The following is a 15,248-nucleotide window of genomic DNA, read 5'->3' on the forward strand; positions in this document are numbered from 1 at the left end:
AATAAAACAATGATAAGAAAGCTAAAAATAAATAAATTTTAAAACCCCACAACACCCATAGCAGGTTGTTTGTTTGTTTGTTTATTTTTTAAATTTAACAAAGTTTCTAAAAATTGTTTTTCACAGGGGATCTTTCCCATTTCCTTCACCTGCCCCCCCTCCAGTTTTATTTATTTTGTTGTTGAATCTTTGAAATTGCTCAGCCAATTTGACACCTTTTTACCCTTTAGTGCTTTAAAGGGCATGATGCTCCTTTGGATAATCAACCACATAAGATCAAAAGGGTACCATTTGCTCAGGGAACTCTGGTGGCCTAGTGGTAAGAGGCTGGGCTGCAATTCCAAAGGTAAGAGGTTCAAGGCCACCACATGCTCCCTGGGAGGATGGACAGTCTCCTTCCATGTGATTAACTGCCTCTGAAAACCCCCTGCAGGTTCAGCTATGAGTCAGTTCTAAATCTAGGGTACACAACAAGAACAGCAAAGCTCAGAAAGCAAGAAGGGGAGGTGGTTACAGTTATGTTGTATATATGTAGTTATGTTGTATGTATGTAATTACTTTGTATGCATGTACAGTTACCTTGTATGCACTATGTATTATAATTAATGTTGTAAAACAATGTGAATGATTAATTGAATGGGAAACAGATTAGCTTTGTAGACTTTGATTCATACCACAGTTAAAAAACAAAGGGCCTGATATTAAGGCAGAGCTTCTTAACTTGTTAAACAAAGTTGTTGTTTGGTTTTAAGAAGACCTAAGGGGGTATTTTTTGATTAAGGGTTAAAGATTATCTCAGGGCAGTATCCAAGATACTACTTACTGAATAAAAAAAGTGATACAAGAACCTTTCAAAGTGAAGAGAAGCTTAACTACCTCAGAAAATCTGTTGGATGGCCACGTATGTGTCAGTTCTGACTCAGTGGTAGTCATCAACAATATATAAATGCATGTCTATGTCTTAACACCAGCAGTCAGGAAATCAGAAGACAAATTGCATTGGGAAAATCTGCTGTCATAGAAGTCTCCAGAGTGCTAAAGAGCAATGATGTCAGTTTAAATATAAAGGTGCACCTAATACAGGCCATGGTCTTCTCAATTACTTGTTATGCTTCAGAGAATTGGATAATGACTAAGGATGACAGAAGAAGAATAGATACCTTTGAGTTGTGGTGCTGGGGAAGAGTCTTGAACATACCATGGACTGCCAAGAAAACAAATAGGTCTGTCTTGGAGAGGGTGAAGCCTAGTCTCTCCTTGGAGGCTAGGATTTTGAAGCTCCGCCTCACTTACTTTGGGCAAGTGGCCAGGAGAGATCAGTTCTTGGAGACGGACATCCTGGGTGGTCGGACAGCACAGAAGAAGAAGACCCTGGATGAGATGGATTGATACAGTAACTGGGGCCATGGGGGTTGATCTCTCAGAGTTATTGAGACTGGCTCAGGAAGGGGAGGGTTCAGAGCTGCCGTACGTAGGGTCGCTATCTCAGTGGCACATAACAGCAATAACATACTATGACAGGTTTGGAAGCAGGAGTGGCATCCATTTCCTAAACAACGTGCCTCTGGAAACTCTGTGAACTTTAATAAATGTTGATAGTTGTAGTGGGGCTTCAGGCCTTTTGTTCTTAGGGTTGCTATGAGTCGTGTTCGACTTGAAGGCAATCAGCAACAAGTCTGTTATAGATGTTACTAAGTCAGTTTTTGGCATTTAGCAAGCAATGTGTGATGCATTAGAACTGCCTTAGGGGTTTTCTGGCTGTCATCTTTATGTACGCGAGCATCTTGCCAGATTGTTCTTCAGCAGAACCCAGTATTTAACACAGTAGGTTAGCAGCAAGTGCTTGAATGTTGCACTGAGTTCCTCTATCAGAGTCTAAAAGTCCTTTCTTTCATGAGTGTGAGGTTGACTCAGGACAGGGCAAGGTTCAGGGCTATTGTTCATGGGTGGCTATGGTCTCATAACAACTCAGCTAGCCTTATTGGGAGCCGTTGTGTTGGTTGTAAGTCATGCCAACTCTTTTTTTTTTAACTTTTTAAAAAAATTTTTATTGTATTATTTTTATGTGTACCGTCAAATCAGATCTGACTGGTACAGGAGGAGATTGCTCCCTCCTTCTCCAGCAGAGCATCTGGTGGATTTGAACCGTGCCAACTCTTTGTACATCAAAGCAAAACACTCTAGAAGCCAGTGCCTCTCTCACCATGATGTCAATAATTGATAAAGTGTCTATGTTGTTTTAAGGCTTTGTTTTTTTTTTCTTGGCTTCTGTTTTCATTTTATTGATTGGCACTAAAAGTTGTAGGCTTTAAAGTTCTGACATCAATGATGAGATGAAATCCAACAAGAATTTAGAGCAAAACACTTGTGGTTTAAAAAAAAATGTCTGAACAGAGCTGTTGTTTTCCTGTCACAGTTTCGGTGCAGGTAAAGCATTCGATTAGATTATTTTTTCTATTCTGACAAGTTGAGGTCTAGAGAGCTGGAAGACATTTCTGATAATGCTGTTTGAATTTTCCCTAAAACCTCGGGCATGACTTTCAGAAAAACCTCACCAGCAAAACATAGAAAAGAATACGCAGGATCATGGGAAGAGAAGCTTATGACTATTGTTAATGCCATTTCAAATTCTTTTCCACTTTGGCACTCTTTTTTTAAAAAAATTTTATTATTTTTGTGTGTGTACCGTCAAATTGGATCTGATCGGTACTGGAAGAGATTGTCCCTCCTTCTCCAGCAGGGCATCTGGTGGATTTGAACCGCACACCTCTGGGATTGAACTTTGGCACTCTTTTATGTTTGAGAAGCAAAGTTCAAGTATGAAGTTCAAGGCCCATGTACATTGTATGTCTTTTTCTGTTATTGATCCACCAATGACTATTTTCCTTTCAGGGAGGGAGCTGGTGCCTGCATACAGCAGGAGAACAGATCATTATCTAGGTACAATGCTATGTATTCTTCCCGAATTTATTAAGGACCAGGGCCATGGGCCTCTTTGAATTTCCTAGACCCGAGAAGAGGACAGGAACCAAGATGGGAAAGTGGACATGTTGCATTTTAAACTGGAGCTGCCCCTGCAGCCCACGGAGCACGTGCTGGGTGTGCAGCTCCTCCTGACCTTCTCCTACCAGTTGCACGTGAGTCCAGGGATTACAAGGCTCTTTGTCTTCCCTCCACCCACCCACCCCCACCTGGATAGATCAGAGCCCTCCTGCTGATCTCTGTGAATAAGACTTTCCTGAGGTGTGACTTGTGATTTAATTGAGACAAATTACATATTCTTCATCAGTACCATATTAATTACTCTGAACTCTTAGTAGTTCAGGGACCTTGGCAGTACAGCAGTTAAACACTCAACAGCTACTGAAAAGTTGGCTGTTTGCACCCACTAACTGCTCCCCGGAAAAACGATGTGTCTGCCTGCTTCCTGAAAGATCTCAGCCTCGGGCTCTCCTGTGCTGGATTACGTATCAGAACCACTATAATACCCCATTGCATTGACATGTACTGTATTCTCTCTATCCATTTACCAGTTGATGCAACAATGAACTTTATGTATGAAAATGTTTAAGTTCAGCATTAATATACCCACTGATTATAATTATTGGTAATGTCATGAACAGAATTCTTGTGTAGAAGCTTGAGTATTTATCAGCATTCATTTCACTGAAGTGTGATTATTTTCTAAGACCCCTTCTAGCTTTGCTTTTATCATGTATGTAGTATCAGTAAAACTTAAAAGCATCAGCTTAAAAATTTGAATGCAATTAGTGTTAGGCAGGTATGGAATTATTTGTCACATGTTGTAATGATAATGTTTTTAATTTCTTTCAATATGCAAGATTTGAAAAATGTCAAAACAAATGCACGTGATGGGGTAGTAGATTTTTAAAGAAACTTTTGTCATTTAGAACATATTTTTTTTCCCTGTTTGTTTTTGTTATTATTATTATTGTTGTTAATGAACATCTACAGAGATTTTGGAATTCCATTCATTCATTGTTGCACTTTTCTCCCTATTTTTTAAAAAATTACTACTACAATTATATCCTAGTTAAAAGTAAACTAGATCGCAGCCGTGGAAGCCCCATGGGGCAGTTCTACCCTGCCCTGCAGGGTCACGTTGAGTTAGAATCCAGTGAATGGGCAGTGGGCTTATTAGTCATGGAGGGGGTTCTGGGGAGCGTGCTTCCTGCTCGGCTCACCTGTGCGTGTGAGGGACCTTTCGATGCCAGACAGACAACTCTTAGAGCCAGAGCCCCCTCGTCTGAACACCTTGAGTGTTGTTGCCTTGTCTTGATTTCAGCGGATGTCCACATTCGTGATGCAGAGCATGGCCTTCCTCCAGTCCTCCTTCCCCATTCCCGGGTCCCAGCTGCACATGAATGGAGAGTTGAGGCTGCAGCAGAGGCAGCCACTCGGCTCAGGTGGCCTGGATGTGCGCTACAACGTAAGGACGCCCCTGTATATTATTTACTGTTTACTGGGTTCTTTGTGGAGGCAGAAGTGAAGCTTAGACATAACTTTTTACTCCCTGTGGATGGCTTGGAAGACTTCTGAGAAATGGTTGCCATTAGTTCTTTCAAATTATGATTGTTGTTGTTGTTATGTGCCATCGAGTCACTTGCGACTCATAGCGACCCTATGTACAAGAGCTCTAAATGCTGTTCTATCCTGCGCCAAGCTAGCCATCTCAAACGCACTTATTTCCACCGCTCCAGTCACAGAATCGATCCATCTCATCGAGGGTCTTCCTCTCCTTCGCCGCCCCTCCACTCTGCCAAACATGATGTCCCTCTCCAAGGACCAGTCCCTCCTTGCAACATGCCCAAAATATGTCAGACGAAGCTTCAGAATCCTTGACTCCAGGGAACACTCTGGCTTCACCCTCTCCAGGACAAACCTGTTTGTTCTCCTAGCAGTCCATGGTATATTCAACACTCATCTCTAGCACTTTACACATATTTTTCTACCTAGATGGAAATAGCAGAAAAAAGAAAAGAAAATCTATTTTATTTCTTTACCTGGTAACTAATTTATTTCTTGTTTTCAGTTACATATAAACACACACAGGGTATATATTCCAAGTGATTTTTTTTTCTTTTAGTTCACATAAAATATTTCAGCAGTGCTATGAGCCACAGTGTGTGCGCATGTAACATAGACCAGCTCTGCATCAAGAGGCTCCCATGGATCAGGCCCTTAAACCATCACAGCAGCCTCCTGAGTGGTCCTCTCCCAGGTTTTTCACTGCCTGCCCCCCCCTTTCTCCTGGCTTCCTCACAGCCACACTGGATTTTTTTTATTGCTGCTTTTGGACCCCACGAAGCAGCTCCTCTCTCAGAGCTTTGGTGTTGCACCGTTCCCTCTGTCCAATATCAACACAACTCATTCTACGGCTTCATGCAGGTCCCTGGTCAAATGGCACAGCACCTCCCTGACCCTTCTTTCTAAAACAGCATCCTCCCTCCATCTCTCATCCCTCATCCACATTTATTTCTCTTGTTTTCATCAGCTATACCAAGGATAGGATGGGGGTTTTTGTTGTTTTTTGGAGGTTTTTTTGTTGTGTATTATTGTGTCAGATCCAACTGGCATAGGAGGAAATTGCCCCTTCGTCTGGTAAATTCAAACCACATGCCTTTGGGATTGCAGCACAGCAAAGATAGGTTTTTATTTTGTATATTCACATTTCCCCCAAGTCCCAGAGCTGGAGAGTAAAGAACCAGAGCTGTCTGCCTAAGCCCAGAAGTCATCCATCTGATCACTTGTTCCTAACCCTTATCTCTCACAAGGGGGCCTGTATCCTTCCATATATCTTCTTGACAAGTTGTTAGAGGTATTAACCAGGATTGTTCAGATAAACTAGGACATGGGGTTACTCTAAGAAAAGGACTGTAACAATAGTGCATTGTTGATGAAAAAGTTTACCTATCAGATTACATCAATTAGAACATAATACTCAAAAGCTGGAAGGAAATTATTTTCTTTTTGGAAGAATTTGTGTGCTTTCTGAGAGAAACTAGAGAGAGTACAGAGAACAAGAAAAACACAAAGGAACAAAGAAGGGTATTTAAACAGCCCTAAAGCCCATACATGGTACATGTTGATGCTCTGTTTCCCTCCCTACAAAAGGAGAGTAGATGGAAATGAACTTCAGTTGTTGCATGTTTAATCTTCCTGAGAGAAGTTTACTGACTCTTCAATAGGCCAGCAAGAGCAAGAGGCTGTGCTGTGGGATCAGCCTGGGTTGGGAGGAAGATAGAAATAACAGCCCTCTCACCATGCTCTCCTCTGCTCCCAGGCCTCTGTGATCGATGGCACCAGCCCTTTCGCCTTTGACTACGACCTCACCCGCATTGTTGCCGCTTACCAGGAAAGGAACGGTGAGTCACTGGTGCAGTCCACTCATCTCCGGCTCGAGACTTTCCTGGCCAGTGGGGGCAGTGGAGAGAAACAGAGTTCAAATCCTGGGCCAGGTGAAAATGTCCAACCAGTCAACCTAGGACAAAGGTGGCCTTTCCAGGATCTGGCTCTTCTTCCCCTATGACTATACTGGGAAGAGCTATTAAGTGGTGATGATTCATGACTATGGTTATTGCATGACTGGCTTGGGTAGTTGCTTGCTACATCATACCTGTCAAAGAAGGCAAAGGCAAGTTGCTGTCCCTAATTTGCAGAGAGAAAAAGAGAACGTGGCTTGATTCACTCCACATTAGCAGTCCAAGAGGAGAATGGAAGTGACAGACTTGTGTTTATCAGACACAGATAAACATTCTTCTGGTACTCTCTACTTTCAGCCAAGATTCCATCTGATGTTGGCTGTGATGTCCCTAATACCAAAGCCTCTTCTAAACCCATCTTGTATTTCTGGTGGTTCTTTATCAGAAAGTCAATGTACTGTTCCAGTCATTTTTGGCTAATCTTCAGCAGGATTTTGCTTGCGTGTGATAGTAGTTATATTATTCAGTAATTTGCATAATCTGTCTGATCATCTTTTTTTAAAAAATGGGAATAAATATGGATCTCTTCTAGTCAGTTAACCAAGTAATTTTCCTCTAGATGTCTTGGCACAATCTGGTAAGTCCAGAGGAGGATTTGTTCATTACAGTATGTCATTTGGGATTTTAACAATTGCTAGGGCCATGTTTTTTGCCAATTCCTTCATAGTAGCCATCACCATTGCCTCTTGATCGTATGTTATTTCATGATATTCCTCTGTGTTAGCCAGTTCCTTTTGGTACAGCGACTCTGTGTACTCCCCGCATCTTCTTTTGATGCTTCCTGGATCATTCAATATTCTGCCCATATCATCCTTAAGTATTGCCACTCGAGGCTTAAATTTGTTCTTTTTTTAAAAAAATTATTATTTAGTTACTTAAGCTTAAGAAATGGCAGTTGTATCTCTGGTTAGATTTATTCTTAAATATTTCATCTTTGGGGTGACTATTTTAAATGGCATTGTTTTCTTATTTCCTTTTGAGAGTTCTCTTTGTACTGTAGAGGAATACATCTTTTTTTTTTTAATTGACCTTCTGCCCTGTCACTTTGCTAAGTTGGTCAGTTAGATCCAGTAATTGCCTTGCTGAGTCTTTGGGATTTTTATATATATATATATATATGTGTGTGTGTGTGTGTGTATGTATATGTGTATGTGTGTATATGTATATGTGTATGTGTGTATATGTATATATGTATATATACACGTATATATACACATACACGTATATATATGTATATGTGTGTGTATATATATGTATATGTATATATATGTGTGTATATATATACATATAATCTACAAATTAAGATAATTTTACTTTCTCTTTGCCAATTTGGATACCTTTTATTTCTTTTTCTTGCTTTATTGCACTGGCTGAGTCTGCCAATTAGGTATTGAGTAGGAGTGAGGATAAAGGACAGTCTTCTCTGATTCTCATTCACAAGAGGAATGCCTCCAGTTGCTTTCCATTGAGAGTCATGTTAGCTATTGGTTTTAACTATATGCTTTTAATTATGTTGCAGAAGTTTCTTTCTATTCCTATTTTGTTGAGTATTTTTATTAGGGTGTTGAATTTTTTTTAATTTTATTATTTTTCTATATACCATAAAATCAGATCTGACTGGCACAGGAGGAGATTGTGCCTCCTTCTCCAGCAGAGCATCTGGTGGATTTGAACTGCGCACCTCTGGTATTGTAGTGCAGCTTCCTACCACTAGGCCACAAGAGCTCCCTAGGGTGTTGAAATTTTTTTTAAATTATTTTTTATTTATTTTTTTTTAGGGTGTTGAATTTTGTCAAATGTATTTTCTTCATCAGTTGATATAATCCTGTGATTTTCCTCCAGTGTTTCAGGACTACACGGATTGATTTCTAGTGTTGAATCATCCATGCAGACCTGGTAGGCATCTCACTTGAACACGTTGGATGATTTTTTTTTTAATATAATGTTGTTGGATGTATTGGCTAGGATTTTATTGAGAAATTTTTGCATCCTTGTTTATAAGGGATATTCATCTATCATTTTCTTTTTTTTTTTTAAATTTATTTTACTATTTTGTATGTGTGTACCGTCAAATCAGATCTGACTGGTACAGGAGGAGGACATTGCTCCTCCTTCTCCAGCAGAGTATCATTTTCTTTTTGAATGGTATCTCTGCCGGGCTTTAGTATCAGGTTTATGCTTGCTTCGAAAAATGAATTCAGGAGTTGTTGTTCTGTACCAATGAGCCAGAACTGCCACATAGCTGACCCTCCAGCGTGTTTTCTTAGGCAGCTAATCATGTGGGAGGAGATTACTCATCCTCTTCGCACAGAGGGGCTTGTGACTCCGAGCCTTCAGAATTGCAGCACAGATTATTTCCACTAGACCACAAGAAGTCCTTTAAATTGAGGAGCACTCCATCTTTTTCTATCTTCTGAAATAGTATGAGTGGGATTAGTGTCAGGTTTTCTAGAAATGTTTGGTGGAATTCACTAGGCAAGCCATTTGGGCCAGGACTTTTGTGGTTGGGAGTGCTTTTATGACCTGTTCAGTTTCTTCTTTTGTGGTGAATTTGTTCCAGTTTTCCAAGTTGATCTATGTTAGTTTAGATAAGCAGTGAGTTTCTTAAAATTTGTCCATTTCCTCTAGGTTATCCGAATTGTTGGAGTATAATTCTTCATGGGTGCTCTGGTGGCCTAGTGAGTAAGGAGTTGCATTGCCAATCCAAAGGCAGGTGATTTAAATCAATCAGGAGAATAATGGACAGTCTCCTTCATGTAATTTACAGCTTTTGAAAACCCACTAGATGTCAGCTGTAATTTGGTTTTGACCTCAGGGCACATAACAGCAGTAGTTTATCATAATATTCTGTTATTCTCTTTTTTATTTTAATTGATTCTGTTGTGATGTCATCCATTTCATTCCTGATTTGTATTATTTGCACTTTCTTTCCTTTGATTGAGTGCCAGGGGCTTGTAGATTTTATTCATTCTTTCAAGATCCAACTTCCAGTCTTAACAGTTCTATTGCTTTGCCCTTTTATTTTTTCATTTAATTCTGCTCTTATTTTTATTATCTCCTTTCTTCTGGAGACTTGAGGCTTTGCTTGCTGTTCTTTTTTTAACTGTTGGAGATGTTTTTTTAAGGTGTTAATTGGTCCTTACTTTTTTGATGTGTTTATTATAATTAACCTCAGAGCAATGCTTTTTATAAATTGACCTCAGAGTCTGTTTTTTAATAAGTTAAATCTGTAAGTGAATCTGAATAAGTACTGAATGCTTATTTAGCATCAGTTAGTCAAGTATTTGTTATATTATCTTATGTATTTTACCTTGCAGTGCATCCAAAACACTTAAGAGATACTTTCTTTCTTTTTTTTTTTTTAAGAAATACTTTCAAATGCACTAAATCATTTTAAGCATAATAATAATAGTCAACAGCAGGTATAAAATGTTTCAGGATCCAGTCTTCAAAGATGGTAATTGTGACTTGTCTTTGTACTTGCCTTCCAAATAGTGAGAAGGCATGCCTTATAGAAGGCCCTCAGATTTGGGGAGCAATGCACCAGCAAAGGCTTAACTTAAAATCCCTGAGTACATTACCCTCGAGTATAATACTGGCTTCTCCTTTGGTTCCTTGTCCATTGGTGCATTTTTTTTTCTCTTTAAAAGTATAGATTGTATCCACCAGATGCTCTGCTGGAGAAGGAGGGATAATCTCCTCCTGTACCAGTCAGATCTGATTTGATGGTACACACACAAAAAATAATAAAATTTTTAAAAAAGTGTAGCTCCTAAAGGTATTAAGCAATAACAATTAATTATATAGAATACTACATATGGATGATTATATAAAACAGTTGTACATGAATAAAACACAATATAGCTGAATGATTTTTTGTAAACCAATTAAAAAAAAAATAGATCCTTTCAGGCAAGCTCTGGTGGCCTAGTGGCAAGAAGCTGCAACTGCAATTTCAGAGATGCATGGTTCGACCACCAGATGCTCTGCTGGAGAAGGAGGAACAATTTCCTCCTGTACCAGTCAGATCTGATTTGACGGTACACACAAAAAATAATGAAATAAAATAAATTTTAAAAAATAGATGCTTTCAAATATTTTCCCCAAAATACATGTTAAATATTTGGCCTGGCAAATAACCTCCCTTCTCAATAATTTTTGCAACCATTTAAGTAAAATCCCTGAAGGCGTTTACATCAGCACTCATTGCTTCATCTTGCACTTAAATATTGTATCAACCTGCCTCTACTTTAAAAGTCACCAAACCAACAAATTCTTCACCACAGTTACCTCCACTTAAGTCATTGAAAAGACTTCCAGCCTTTTCTTGGATTAAAGTCAAGTCAGTGGACATATTATGCTGATTTTGAATGTCTAAGCAAAATTTTCAGTAGCTTTCCCATTTCAGTAACTAAACCGCTACATCACTTAGTCATAATGACCATTTTATCTCTTAAAATTTTTCCAATCATTAACCAACTGTAGCCTGACTGATGGTGGTTCAGCTCTTTCTAATCTCATTGTTATTTGTACCTCAATTTCTTTTTTTTTTTTTTTTTAATTTTAATGGAAGTTTAGAGACTTTGGATTTCCATTCATTGTTGTTGCACTTTTCTCCCTGGCCAACCTCTCCCCGCCAATTCACTCTTCTCTTTGAAAAGTAAAAGAAAAATTCTTTCATTGTTGTATGATCCCTCCCCCAAAGTCCACTCCACTGTGCAACCTTCGTTTTGGACTCCTGACACGACAATAATACCTAATCATATATCCTTTTAAACAGTTCTCTCCCTCCTCTGTTTCAATGAAGTATACATTATTTATCCCCTCTTTTCTTGGGCTCCCCAACCCTGATGTCAGTCCTGTTTTACTACAGTGGCACTATGTAGTATTTGTCCTTTTGTGACTGAGATATTTCATTCAGCATGAGGTCCTCCAGGGTCACCCATTTTGTATAATAGTTTATGAATTCCTTGTTTTTCAATGCAGCGTAGTATTCCATTGTGTGACTATACCACAGCTTCTCTATCCATTCATTTGTCGATGGACACTTAGGTTGTTTCCATCTCTTTGCTATTGTGAACAAAGCCGCGATAAACATGGGTGTGCATATATCTGCTTGTTAGTCAGTTATGGTCTCTTTGGGGTATATTCCCAGTAGTGGAATTGCTGGGTCAAATGGTATTTCTATTTGCAACTTTTTGAGAAAGTTTCATACCGCCTTCCACAGTGGTTGTACCATTTTACACTCCCACCAACAGTGAATAAGGGTTCCAGTCTCTCCACAACCTCGCCAGCATTTGTTGCTAGCTGTTCTGTTAAATTTTGCTATTACTGGGGTGAGATGATATCTCATAGTTGTTTTTTGTACTTCATTTTCAATCATGATAATTTCCTTGGTTCATCACATTTAGACTATGAAGTCATAAGGGTAAATAAGAGGACAATTATTTTTTTTTAAATTTCTTTTCATACATTTATTTTTTTTTTCTGTAATTATATTTTATTAATTTTCATAAACATTTACAGAGATTTTGGGCTTCCACTCATTCATTGTTGCACTATTCTCTCTACCCTCCTCCCAGTTTGTATAAGAGGACAATTAAACCCACTATAAACTTAATGCACTTGACACTGTGTGAGTGGCAGTGATGTAGATCTAAAGAAGCAGGTGGTATTCTTCCTCAGCCAACAAACTGCGGGTATTTCTTATCTGGACCCATTGTGTTTAACTGAAGGCAATCCATTATGAGTACAGCTTGTCAGACATTGTTAGCCCAGAAACTTGCTGTACCACATTTTCTGTGTCCGTTCACCTGCTGCTGAGTGTTTGGATTGTTTCCACCTTCGGACTGTTTATTGTGAGGAGTGCTGCGGTGAACCCTGCGGTGCAGGCGTCTGTTTGCATTGCCGCTTTCGTGAGTCTATACATAAGTGTGTGGTTTGTAGTTCAAACGGTGGCTTTAGTTTAACTTTCTGAGAAACTGCCAAACTGTTGTACCGTTTTTCATGCCTGCCAGCTATAGATGTGGTTTCCAGTTTCTCTGCATGCTCATTAGCATTTGTTACTTTCCTTTTTTTCATCTTAACAATCCTAATGGGAATAAAATGATCCTCTTATTGTGATTTTGAGTCTCCTGGTAGCCAATGACATTCGGCGTCTTCCCAATACATGCACTTTTCTCTTTGAGGTGTTTTTTGGGATAAATTCTGAAGGACAAAACTTTCCCCATGGTCAGGAGAATGCTGTTATACCACTTGTTATCCACTAAATTAAGTCTCCCCAAAAATATGTATTGTAAAGCCTAACCTCTGTATCTGTGGTTACAGTCCCGTTTGGGCATGAGTTGTCTTGAGTACACTAACAAACAGGAGGCGTGTAGCTTGTGTCTTGAGTCAATTTCTTTTGAGATATAAAAGAGCTCAATCAAGGGAAAGCAGAGATATGGGGGAAAGTGTGCCAAGCCACATGAAAATGACAGGGGAGCAGAAGCTCAAAAGAGACAAAGAACTTCCTCCAGAGCCAATGGAAAGAGAAAATTGTCCTCCGCAGCCAACTCACTGAATTCAAAACTGGAAAAATTCACGTCCGTTTGTTAGAGCCACCCACTCGTATTTCTGTTAGAGCAGCACTAGATACCACGCAATATATTTTACCAAAGGAACCATCCTTAGATGAATGATTCACGATTTGTTTGCAGTTACCACTATCTTCATGGACCCTAATCCCATCTGGCTGGTTGGAAGGGCTGCTGAAGCTCCGTTTGTGATCAATGCGGTGATCCGGTACCCCGTGGAAGTCATTTCATATCCTTTCTGTGAGTCAAAAGTAACTCCTCCTCCTCCATCCAAAAGGATTCCGCTGTTGTTCCACTTTAGAACAGATGTGGTAAGCCTTAGGTAAGGAAAGGCTAGCGTTAGCTTGTCAGCTGCCCTGCGTACAATGGAGTGGAGGGCCGCCCAGTCCATGCAAGTCCCCGTCACCTGTGGGGACCGTACTCTTGTGCATAGGCTCGTTAGCTGGTTTCGGAGGTAGAGCACCAGCCCTTTCTTCCTAATCTGTCGAGGTCTGGAAGCTTTGCTGAAACCTGTTTGGCATTATGAACACAAACAAGGAAGCAGAGCCCTTGACCAAGAATCCTGTCTGCTCTCGCGTGTGGGAGGCGAGGCTTTGACCACTGAACTTCCATTGCCCCATGCAAATGCGTTCGTGTCTGCTCTTCATATGGAGGGAATCTTTCATTTCCTGTTCATATCCTCTCTGAGCAATTCTTTGAGGTCAGAGTCATCCATATGTATGTCTTAATCACCTTTTGTTGTCCTTTTTATCTTAAGGGTTTTTAAAACATTTTGGCCATTTCCTGCCCGAGTGGGAAGCCTCAGTTGAGCAATGATTTACAAAATATCCACTTGTGACGCCTTAACTCTCCCCGCACCTATCAGCCAGGATTCTGGGAGATGATCAAGTTTGCCTGGGTCCAGTATGTCAGCATCCTGCTCATCTTCCTCTGGGTGTTTCAAAGAATCAAAATATTCGTGTTTCAGAATCAGGTGGTGAGCACCATCCCAGCAACAGCCGTGCCCTCGAGAGAGCTGTGTAAGGAGCACTTGTCATGAGGAGAGGGCTTTCAGCCTCTCTGCCGGATGAGGAGAGGGCTTTCCACCTCCCTGTTGGCTTCTGAGAACTGTCAGGTTAGGACGGACGTTTGTAAAAAGAGCCCATGGACATGAGCTAGCCTGTGTTCTCTCCCTCAGAGATGAAGAACAGAGTTCTTTACAGTTTTCCTTTATACAAATTCCCTTTCTTCCAAGCATCTGACTACAGCTTCATCAGGGACTAATGATGGAAAGGTGTGAGAGCTGACTGTTTGTTTGGTTTTCGTTTTTTTGCCTTAGACCTGAATTTCAGAAGAAAATGAGTGCATTCCCGTGTGTTGGGATAACTCCCAAATCTGGTTACGCAAAGAGTCATTTCTCTCTTGAGCTCTTTGTAGGGCTTGCCGTGCTTGTAGCTCCCCCATTGTTTTGTTTTTTTTTTAAATTTTATTATTTTGTGTGCGTGTACCGTCAAATCAGATCTGACTGGTACAGGAGGATATTGCGCCTCCTTCTCTGGCAGAGCATCTGGTGGATTCGAACCGTGTTCCTCTGGGATTGCAGTGTGTAGCTCCCCCATTGTAAGCTGCTATACAAGGAGCCTGGGCACAATGTGATTTGCTAACTGAAAGCTCATCCCTTACTCTGGGAAAGAAAGATGGGGAGTCCTGAGCACAGTGCTTCTCTGTCCTGTAGAGTTGCCCTTGACTCAACAGTAGCTGGTTTCTGTGATCTTTAGGGTTCTACACCCCATTATTTGCATACGATAAATATACAAATCACTAGTACTTTCCACTCTGGGTATCAGTGTATCTCCCACAGAACTGAGAGGCCTTTCACTGGGGGCCGCCGGGGGTGTGCATGCAAGAACACGTTGTGCATGTGCGTGAGGGTGGGGACTTAGAACAGTAGGCCCGTCCACCTGCACCCAGGGTAACACAGTCGGTCATCTGTCATCAGTCAGCTGAACAGCCCTTTATCCCTGCCCTCTGTGGCTGGCTCCTGGCCCTGCCTTTTGCCCTCTGGCTGTGCCCCCAGAGCAGGCTGCAGTCAGAGTGCCATTTCATTCACAACCCTCAGCCAGCCCCAGTGGGGGAAGCAGCGGCTGTAACAACAGGGCTTTTCTCTCTGGCGCTCACCCAACAGCCTAGA

At 40.6% G+C, this 15,248-nt stretch overlaps 1 protein-coding gene across 1 annotated transcript in view; it reads left to right on the top strand.

The window, feature by feature from the left end:
* The window catches only part of TMEM231 (transmembrane protein 231), a 25,609-nt gene extending 11,492 nt beyond the window's left edge, over nt 1-14,117 (top strand). Inside the window, exons 3-7 of the mRNA XM_006888827.1 lie at nt 3,009-3,137; nt 4,307-4,450; nt 6,305-6,386; nt 13,202-13,307; nt 13,937-14,117. Of these exons, the coding sequence (XP_006888889.1) occupies nt 3,009-3,137; nt 4,307-4,450; nt 6,305-6,386; nt 13,202-13,307; nt 13,937-14,117 (642 nt within the window). The remainder of the gene's footprint in view (nt 1-3,008; nt 3,138-4,306; nt 4,451-6,304; nt 6,387-13,201; nt 13,308-13,936) is intronic.
* The last annotated feature ends 1,131 nt before the right edge of the window (nt 14,118-15,248 follow it).

This window comes from Elephantulus edwardii, unplaced genomic scaffold, assembly GCF_000299155.1.
Source record: "Elephantulus edwardii isolate Elephantulus edwardi_28Jun2011 unplaced genomic scaffold, EleEdw1.0 scaffold00072, whole genome shotgun sequence".
NCBI lineage: Eukaryota > Metazoa > Chordata > Mammalia > Macroscelidea > Macroscelididae > Elephantulus > Elephantulus edwardii.